At 40.4% G+C, this 11,255-nt stretch overlaps 1 protein-coding gene across 1 annotated transcript; it reads right to left on the minus strand.

Annotated features, from left to right (window-relative positions):
• Positions 1–10,771: 10,771 nt before the first annotated feature.
• On the minus strand, positions 10,772–11,250 carry LOC125531480 (the record flags this gene model as incomplete). Its single annotated transcript, XM_048695872.1, has 3 exons — positions 10,772–10,849; positions 10,936–11,012; positions 11,106–11,250. Coding segments are annotated over 3 exons (300 nt in total), but the record flags the coding sequence as incomplete, so codon positions are not given.
• Between the last annotated feature and the right edge of the window lie 5 nt (positions 11,251–11,255).

Raw genomic sequence — 11,255 nt, forward strand, 5'->3', positions numbered from 1 at the left:
GGGAGGCAGTTGCCGGCGATGGCGGCCCCGGTGACTGACCGACGGGCTTGCTGCCAAATCACGCCCAACGAGCCACGCTCTGCGCCGGCTACGCCGACTGCCGCCCGCTGCCGGATAGCGGTGGTGGAGCCTCCTCGTGGAGGATTACACCGGCTGCCCCGCGCTTTCCGAGATCCTCCGCATCTTCCCCGTGAAGCGTCGTCGTCGCGGGAGGACTTCGATGCCTGGATCACCGACAACCTCCTCCAAATCCTACAGGAGGTCCAGGACAACATCTACAAAATTGTGTTCGTGTATGTGGGGTCGACAGATGAATCAATCTCCTTTCAAGTTTCAACCCAGCAACCTTCGTGTATGTAGATGTGTATATCAAGGACGCACAGATCCATTGGCCTGCGTACCACACATCCCTTCACTAATTCCATCAGTGTCATTCTTAACAAGGTAAGTATGATTCCCCCATCCATGATTTTCTTAATTGATCTTTGATCCTTGATCTCCCTAATGTCCTTACATTTTATTGATTCTATAAATGATCTCAAATAGGAATATACCATGATTTAGATGGAACCAATTTTTAGGCCACAATTCCTATAACTTTCCTTGTCAATTTGATAAAATTAGATGTGTGTTGGAGGTTGTAACCTATTACGGTTTACATTGTTAGAATTCTTCAAGACCCTCTGTCGATCCTCACTATCTTTGAAACAATCTGATTTCTGTGTCATTGCTAAACATATGTATATATTTGGTGTGCTAGATTTTCTGATGTATATGCTATATAAGAGGAAGCTATTCGACAATCCTGCCCAAGTTGGTACAGATTAGCTCGATTTTATTCAGTAAATATTTATGCTTGATAGATACAAGCCTTCCTCTTTTGCCCTTCTTTTCTCCATCCTCTGCAGGTCTCCAGCACATGTGAATCGTTGTCGTGAAGAGCATGCTTGTGACATCATTACAATACGTGATGCAGGGCAAAAGGATGTTATCAGTAATAAAAACAAATTTAATCATTTCCTATTCTTTTTCCTTGCCAGTTTTCGTCGTTATATACACTGTATTTCCCATTGTAATGCACAGCCAAATTTGTATTCTTGAAAGTTTTAGTCATCTCTGCTGCAGCTAAGTGTTCAATTGCAATCTCTAGCCAAGTTCCATTTGTTGTTGTGTTGAATTTGAGGAAAGGCGGCCAAGCAGCTCGTGGCAGCTGTGTCGTGCCTGCTCCACCGCTGTCTTGACTTGCCGACGACGTCGCCGGTTGGGCCGCAGGGGGGCAAGATCATCGTGGGACCCATTGCCATGGGCGCTGAGTATGCTTGATTGCCATGTCGGAGGCAAAGGTCCTAGAGCTTGGTGGTGTGTGTGTGATTTGTTTTCTCCCGTTGCAATGCATCAATCCATTTATTCATGCGTCCATCGATTTACTTTGATTTTTTTTTCAGTTGTCGAACATTAACTGGATTGGTTCATGGATATGCAGTGTGACAAGTCGTGTGAGATGAAGGTGGTGAACTGTCTCAATGTGAAGCCAAGTATGTGAAGGATATGCCATGGATGATGTGGACAGGTAAGGGCAAAAGTTTGAGCTGTCGAATTTTGTGTGATCGAGCTCCTGTACGGTCAAACCTAAAAATTTCAGTGAAGATTCAAATTACATATGGATTCCTTTTTGTTGCCTACAATGCTATAATCACACTAACTATGTGCATGGAATACCAGAGATAATGCAAAAATTGCTTGCCGATAGGCAGCTGGGCGCATGCATAATTGTCGAGGAGGCCGAAGCCAGCGCTATTCTGGTTTGACTGAATAACATATTCTGAGGCTCCTTTGTGGTGGAGATCGACTATGCACTGGGGAAAGGAGCTAGGGGCTGATTCGTAAGCAGATCATTGTTGATATTAAATCTGCGTTGAGTAAATATCACATCAGGGCTGTCAGAAGGACAAACAATGGGCTAGATCATGAACTAGCCAACGTTTCCAAATCTCATGGAGACTTTGTGGTTGCGGATGATGTCCCGGACCATGATCTTCTTCGGAAGGAAAACGATGCAGCCTTGGTGTCGGTATCAGGCATTTTGATGGATGTAAAGCGGACTTGATTGTCTGTGACGGCGCCCCTGATAGTAAGCTTGCATTGCTAGATAAGTGGCCGATAACCATCTTACATGTGTTTATGGTACTTCTGTTTCTTACTTTGCTTTGGATGATTGTAGTTACTGGACATCATGATATGGATGAGTTTGTTCTGTCCCAGCCTATATAGGTGGTTGGTATATTCTTCTCTTTCTCTACGTATCAATTTAGATCAGAGATACTTTTTGGAAGTAATTTGCAGTATCCATAAGATGAAGTGTCCAAAAATAATGCTACCTTAGCCCTGCAGTTTATGCTTAGTATTCTACCTTAAAATGTTTACTTTCGGTGCAATAGCTTCTTTGGATTTTTATATTGAACATTGGACCATTTTTACTCAACCTTTGGATATTTCGTTGCTGTTTATGTTGTAGAACAACATGGTGTAACACTATGGTTCCACTAACTTGATATATTTTCCACTAATGCCCTTCCTGCTTCCATCTACCTTGTTGCCCCATCTCTCCTCTACCAAATCCCAGCTTCATGGTGGATTCATCTACAGGTAGTTAATCTCCTAGCGCTGAATCACTACACAGCTGCACATGAATTGTTATGGACCATTTGTTTTTCTTCAGGAATCCACACCTACAGCAGTTCTCCTAGAAATCATCTGCCTGAAGTTCATCTCCCTACCACTCTGTTAGTACTTATCTCACCCCATATGCCCTTAGCAGATCACATGTCTCTCTCATCTTACTCACAACTGATTGTTGTTGTTTTCCTGCAGATTTGTGACAGAACAGAGAATTGTTACAGCTGAGATCATAGACAAATCTTATGTTGCAACAATAGGTTTGGAGGTTGTGCTGAGAATTAAAATGTCAAGGTTCAAAAAATAGATGCTTCAAGTATTTAATCTCTTTCAAATACTCTTATCATGTTCCTTTCAGTGGTTAGAGCCCACAACTAAGATATGTTTGCTTCACACTCATGCTTGTAATACGCCTATATGGTTCCTTATTTCATCATGTCCACGTTTGTAATTCTCTGGTGCAGCAGAGCTGACCGATAGTAGAGGTTAACCTTCTTTTTAGCCAAAACTTCCAGTATTGTACTAATTATATGTGCTCTTTGGTGCAGCGCTCACTCAACATATTGATATGTAAGTCAATTTTAACAAATAACTCTTTGCTTTGTCATGGTGGCTAAAATACATCACACTTATCTGCACCTAGAACTGACTATTTGATTCTTTTTGCACCTAGAACTGAAAATTTGATTCTTTTTGCCTGCATGTCAACAGTATCGAAAATGATGTGCATAGTTATCGAGTTAGTTTTGTGAGAACTATATATGATAAACTACTAGAACCAATAGGATAAACTATAGTAGTACTGTTGCATTGGAACACATGATTCTCTGGTTGATATTTGGCATGATGCTTGCATTCAATATCTAGAATCCTGCACCTCAAACCATATGAATGTGATCCCTATATGGTGTTCCAGTGGTGAAAACTAGAGCATATACTATATTCAAATATATTTTTTGTTACACATCAGGCATACATTGGATGGACGAACCATACAAATAGTAGTCAATATGATATGGTTTAGTTACATATACTTTTTTGTTTTCTTCTGGTGTGTAGTCATCTCTTATAGTGACCACAAATTAGTACATATAAATTCAATTTTATGACCACTGTTAATATGAACAAGATTCTTGCTCTATGTCATTTATGGTTAGTGATATGTAACAGTGAGCTGCACTATTTTTTTCATCCTGTTAGCAAAGCATCATTTTTGTTTTCGAGAAGATTTGATGATAGTGCAGCTTATAAACTTACTCCAGAATGGACCGATGTTAATAATTCTTTTTCGGAAATTGGTCAATATATTTGGTGATTTAACTCCCTTGATATTTTTCAGTTGCTTTGGTTTTGTACCTAGATTTGACTGTATTTAGGCTGCACACAGTACGAGCTATATTCAGATGTACACGATGGTAGACGTGCATATCATGCTGGTTTTCTACTCTACAGTTTTGGGCACCCATGGTGTCCATTTTGAACTGGCATAGTCTGGATTATAAATGTTTTAATGCATGCGAATATGGCCTGATTTATTAACAAAGAGAATTCTATATGCTTTTTTTGCCCTGTGCAATGCACGAGCATTTGTGCTAGTGTATTATCATGTAGAGATGTCTTAAATTAGCCGTGTCAACTTGCAGATAGGGTTACACAATGAAAAAGTACAAGATGTATGTGGCAATTTCATGGAACATCACAAAAAAGGAGAGGCAGCGGTGAGCCTATACAGATTGCTATGGTAGGTCACTCCTCCATTGCAATCATCGTGAAATGTTATTTGTATGTCAGTTCTATTGGCCAAGTTTCTTATGGACAGTTATTACTAGTTATCCTAAGAAAATAAGCACATGTGAATATAAGCTCCAGGTAATAAGCCAACCAGTTATTTTCATTGCCTTCCTTTTTCATCTTATCTTTGGTATGTGAAAAGTCTAGGTTGCATTATATTTTGTCATTTTTTTGCCCATATGAAAATTAATTTGACTTGCAAACATCACAAATTGAACCCACTGCGGTAATTAATATGATAGGAAAACAAACCATGACTATTTGTTCAAAATGCAAATATAAAGATACCATCTACTTGGCACAATCTACTTTGGTCAATGTCTTCCATAGAGGTCCCATTGCCTAATTTAAATGAAGAACGCATGAACCACATTTAAATGAAGAACAATTATTTATTGAAATTCGATAGTATAGGTGGCTGGTTATTATCATATAGCAGCACCACCTGAAAGCATCATATAGCAGCAGCAGCAGCTCATAGCAACTCATCATACAGTAGCAGCAGCAACAGTGTGCAATTCATCATATACCAGCAGCAGCTCATAGCAATTCATCATATAGCAACAGCAGGAGCAGCTCATAGCAATTCATCGTATAGCAGCAGCAGAAGCAGCTCATAGCAATTCATCATATAGCAGCAGTAGGAGCAGCTTATAGCAACTCATCATATAGCAGCAGCAGCTCATCGCAATTCATCATATAACAGCAGCAGCTCATAGCAATTCATCATTTAGCAGCAGCATGACCAGCTCATAGCAATGCATCATACAGCAGCAGCAGAAGTAGCTCATATCAATTTATCGTATAGTGGATCAGAATGAAGATTTGGCAAAAAAATCAGAGGAGAACCTCACCGTGTTGGATGAGCTCATCCTTCAACAGCACCTCAAGGCCACGGCCTGGGAGGAGGGAAGGGGGAATAAGGTGCCTTCTGCTGTAGTGTGGCATCAGCCATAGTTGTGCGGCACCCGCCGGAGTAGTGTGTTGGACGGACCATAGTGGCGCATCTGCTGGAGACCATGAGGATGAGGGGCGACGCTAGAGGGAGGAGCAGCCGGGAAGATTTGGCCCTACCCACTGGCCATGTAGCCTAGCTAGACAGAGCATTGTCAAGGACCAGGCCAGATGCGACCAGTGGCGACTGCTCGCTAGAGGAACCCTATCACTGCAGGCAGGGGATCGAGGTAGAGGGAAAGGGGAGAGGAGATGCAAGTGGGCAGGGCAATTCCATTTTGAGTGTAATATAGGCAGACAACAGAGTCATTTCACTATTCCCCTTCCCTTCAATTTTTAGTGATCTTCTACCTGAAACATCCCCCTCCGAAGCGAAATAAGTTAAGCCCAAGCCCATAACTCAAAAATGACATCTTTACATCTTTTATGGCTTATTTTGACAATAAGCTCTGAAAGGCAGAATAGATCTGGCCCTTAACCTGCAATTCAATTGTTCGTGCAATAATGAATCACTCCTGTCTGCTATAGTGTACATTTAGGCATCATCATACATGGCATAACCTAATACATGTGCATTCCATTATAGAATCTGGAATATGCAATGTTTATGTTAGTTCATACGTTGCACATGATGTTTAAATGCCCCTTAAATCTGGTCAGTCAAGTGATGGTCTTTAAGCCTCCTTCTTTGCTTCTTTTCTTGATACATCTGTTCAATTGCTTGTTTGCATCAGCCATACCAGAACTGTTTGCTTTGATTACTTGTTGTTCTTGACCTAACGCTTTAATAGAGCTTGTCAACGATTTAAACACTAAGGGCTGCTGTAGTGGGGGCTTGTCTAACTCATATGTGACATAAAGGTTTGGTTGTACACAAAAGTAGGCTCTCCAAGAGTACCTGGAGATCCAGTTTGAAGGTATTCCTAGTTTTTACATAGTGCACACATAGTAAATGCTCATTTTATTGTGTGCAAGTGCAAGAGATGTTCATGTTTCATTATGTGGTGGTGTTTTGTTATAATCTCATCCTTTTGTGTTGTTCACAGACTGAAAAGGATGCATATTTAACTTCCAAGGAGACGAGTAACTAGTTTGTGTCACCTTGCAGAGGGGGGCAATGAAGATAAGATTGAGGATTTTCAAGTACAAGATGTTAGGAAGGAGCCTTGCAAGAGAAGTAGGAGCAGTGCTGAGCCTATTCAACCAGTTAAGGTAAGTTACTGTATCCAACTTAACAATTCAATTCCTTGTTCGTTTCAGGCGTAGTTAATTTGTTCTTTTCAATTGCTTTATTTTTCCTCAGTTAATGAGATGCCCAAACAATGATTCCTGATGTTGGGTACTTGTATAACTATTAGTTGACATAATTAAAGGCCTTACCATTTAATTACTCTGGCAAAGTGTGCCTGAAGCTTTGAAGTCTATTAACCAACTATTAATGCATGAGGCTCCCAATCTAGTTTATACTAGGCTAATGATTGCATAGCTTTGCTTGTTGTAGTAGGTTTGTATGAATCCCTCTGCTGTCCATTATGCACCCTAAGACATTGATTGAGCTACAGAATGGCCAACTGCTTGCTTACTTATATGCAACATGTTGTCTAAATTTGTAACATGTCTGTGTTTTGGATATGGCCCCAACATCATGCTCCTATGGTGAGCTAAGAGAGATTTCTATATGCAGGCTGCACAGACTACCATTTTTATAATTTTTAAAATATCACATGCTTATGCTTCATGACGTGTAACATTATTGTTAGTCCTATTTTGCCATGTACAAAATAGTCTGTCTTGCTCGCTTCACTGTTGTAACTATATTTTTGCCCTAGTCATGTGTACTTACAGAAACATTTTAGGATGAAGTGACATCAACACAAAGATCTGCGAGTAGTGCGGCATGGCCGTTACCGAATGATTATGGATTGGAATTGGAATGTGTTGATGTTCTCGAGCATCAACTAGAGGTGGCAAGACAACCTATACATGATTCTCAACGTACAATGAACAAGTTGTGACTGGACATGCAGGTATTAGATGCACGAGTCAAAAAATGAAACAAGACACTAAGGTAACCATGAAGGAATTGGTGATTTTGCAGACTGAAATTTGTGCTATCTATATCTGACTAATCCTATTTTCTGAAGAAATTATAGTTCAATCTAAGTTCTGTTGATGCGTACCCATGATGTATGAGCTTTATTTGTCCAGTGTATGTAATTTGTTGTTTGTGTATGCTTTATTATCACTTGTGCCGAACTATAATGCCCAGTGGGTATATTCGGCTGGAATTTCTTTATTGTATAGTGTAGGATTATTGTAAGTTTCTATGCCTTAGTATTTTTATTGTATAGTGTATGTTTTTTAGAGGCGATCACTACTAGGGGAAAGCCTAGCAGCAGCGCGGGTACCCGCGCTACCAATAAGGCGCTATAGCTAATAGTTAGTAATAGTGTGGGTTGAAGCCGCGCTACTACTAACAAAGTTAGTAGTAGCGTGTGCCACCCACGCTACTGCTATTTAGTACCCGCGCCACTACTAACAAAATAGTAGCAGCGTGTCCATACTACCAACGCTACTAGTATCCTAAATACTAGTAGCGCGCAGTCTTTTCCCACGCCCCTACTAACTAATTTATAATTAAAAAAATAAAATCCACCAATTCCATTTTATGCATACAGTTCCCAGTAAACACAACAATAGTGAGCACTGTTGGGCTCCTATTTCATGGTTAACCGGAAACCGAAGAAAATAAATTAGCCAAAAAACCTCATTATGCATTGCAACTCACAAATGACCACTTCAAAGAACATGCAAGTATCTATGTCATTAACAATTGCAAACATAAGTTTCTTTTTAGTACAGTTGTTGTATGTACTATCACATAGTTCCTCATTCTGTTCTCACTCAATAATAAGAGAAATGAAAAGAAAAGATAGAGATAATCTACCGCAATTGCACTTTGGTGTCATGGATTCAGTTTGCCGCTTCAACATCTCATTATCCGGCAACACTTTGTCGCTATCTTCTACCTATGAATAAAAACAGACCTTGTCAGAGAAGCAAATGTGAAACCTTATTACAACATGTATGCTAAGTCGCTAACCCATAGAGACAGCTAGAACAAATGTGGAAACTTTCCATGTTGCCGAGTAAGTATATTAACTAGACAAAGTTAGATGACAGTGAAGCTTAAAGCTGCAGTAAGAAATATTAGATATACACATTTTGAAAATCAACCTCAGAAGTGGATACTCTAGTAGACCTGCAAGAGCAGATATGGTAGTAACCAAAATCCTATAAAGATTCAAGGTTAAAGATTATAAATCCAATTTTTCATTAGCATAAAAATATTAGTTCCATGAAGAAGTTTGTCAAGAGATATTTTCTAGTGTTTCTAAGACAGTGACTGAAACATAATGAAAGAAAACACGTTTTTGCATTTTAATTAAGGGGAGCTTTAGTTCTAAAATACTGGAACTGTGACTGAATGATCATATATACTATTAGAAAAACAGACCAAAATCCCCGCAGAACAAAATAGACTAAAAAAATTAACTTCCTACTTACAGTGGCAAGAAAATCTTATATGAATGTGTTATAATAAATAATGCTAACCATGAAGTCTTCTTCCATATAACAAAGGAGTGACGAAACCAAAAAACCTGTAATTCAAGTACGACATGCAGTTAGTTAATTATTTGCATGTCAACAGTTCTAACGTCTAGCTACAGATCTTCAAAGTAAAGATTGTGAACTCTATTAGACATGATTATATCAATTAGACCAAATAGAAAATAATTGAATATGTTGTACATCCATTAAACGAAGTTCAATCTATCTTCTGATTATTAATGTTTCAGTTAGGTGATTAGTCCTTCTACGGCCGCCGGTTAATAGGTGAGCCATGACTTTTTATAGTAAAAAATGCAAAGGAAATAACAAGTTAGTATTTTTCCAAATCTAATTATATGGCCACGTTGATCACACCTTACTAATTCTGGACGGACACTAGTAACACAAGAAAAACTCCCATGCTTTATCGGTGCACATTCACCTTACTGTCAGAGTATTTTCTTTTTCAATTTAATCGCGCAATTCCAACATCCCCACCCATAGATGTTTTGTTTGTGTATGAATAGTACAATGTTTTCTTTTCAATTTAATGAGCAAAGTTTAAGGTCCATAGGCTCCTTTGTATTCTATGGAACACAGAATTCTACATTGATTGAACAAATTGACATTTCAACATTCCTAGAGGCATTGTTGCAAACACCTTGCGAGCGAGCTCAGAGCGTGCACCTGCTGCATAGACTAGACTAATCTAATCGCAAGCCGTCCTACTAGTAGCAGTTCAGCAGAAGGATCCTACTAGTTCATCTACTAAACTTACATAAACTAAATCTTACTAGCTCAATCAGAATACTATGGTTTCTACAAAACTGTACTTTTGAGTACTGTGAGGTGTTTGCCTAAACCAACAAAACTATACATTTGTAGCACTCATTTGCTCATATAATCATTCAAAACTCAGAAGTAGAAATAGAAGCTTATGCAGTTGCCGATCAACCGTAGCTAATGGACTACAGAATTCACTGCTCCTCACTTGTGATAAATTAGGCTAAAAAATTGCATGTTCAATTTTGCATCAACTGAACTTAAGAGAACGGAGAAACCGGACCTTGGGCTGTAGCTCTTGGCGACGTATCTCCCGACACCAGGGTTTATCCGCACAATCCTCCGGATTGAGTCATCGGTGTCATTAGCATATCCCACCCACCAACCTACCTGAAAATGAAATTGGCTAGAGTCAAACCCAACAACGCGTGCTGCAGGATGGCATCAAAAGCCCACTTGATGGATTATCTAGTGTTTACAACTTTGGCCATATCTGGAACAGACATGTGTGTATTTTTTGCATATATAAAGGATCGAACAACGGAGGAATTATCACTAGCCATGGTTTGTTATTACTTATATTAGGACCAGCACCTTACTTATATTACACCTCATGGATAGTTGTTCAGCAAACAGAGACCACGCTTTACATGATGATGTCCCCTTTTTGCTGAGCTTTTACAAAAATAGGTACTCACATTTGACATAATTTCTCATCTTTAGATGCCAATACCTTTTGCTGGATGTTTATTATATATAGAAAACAGCACAATGGTACACACACAACTGGGACGATCATGTTTAGGTACAAATATAGTTTGCTGGGTATTAAGGAGCACCATGGACTAGAATTCCTAACTGAAGATTCACAAAATCAAGACCAACATGAAGCTAATTGAGCACTTGGACTGGAACAATGCACTCACACATGGGCGAAAGCTAACGAGGCAAGAGCTTACGACAAGATGTATGTCCAGAACTGCTTCTCCTTCATGTGGCGTGGGCACAGATCATAGCGGACCTTAGCGAGTTCCTGCAGGGATCACAAATTACAGTTTGAGACCTGAGAGCCATCTCTGTCTTGGGCAAAGAGGAGGACGGGATCCGCGGGAGACCTACCTTGGCTCTAGCGAGCACGAGGACGGCGTGCCGCTGCTGCCAGTCCGAGAGCTCAGCCGCCGACTCCGCGGATCCTCCTGCGACAAAGCATAGCACCGCCAGTAATCGAGACGGAACTAGCAGGGGAGCGGAATCGAGAAGGGAGGAAGGAGGGGGTGCCTTGGTGGAGCTGGAGGGGAAGGACTTGAAGGCGTCGGGGGAGAGTGTCCGGAGGAAGTCAAGGAGCTGCGGCGTGACGCCGAGCTCCTCCGCGTCCTCCTCCTTCCCCTCCACGGCGAAGGGTTTGCTTGGGCCGGCTCCGCCACTGCCGCCGTCGCCGG

This window comes from Triticum urartu, unplaced genomic scaffold, assembly GCF_003073215.2.
Source record: "Triticum urartu cultivar G1812 unplaced genomic scaffold, Tu2.1 TuUngrouped_contig_7205, whole genome shotgun sequence".
Lineage (NCBI taxonomy): Eukaryota > Viridiplantae > Streptophyta > Magnoliopsida > Poales > Poaceae > Triticum > Triticum urartu.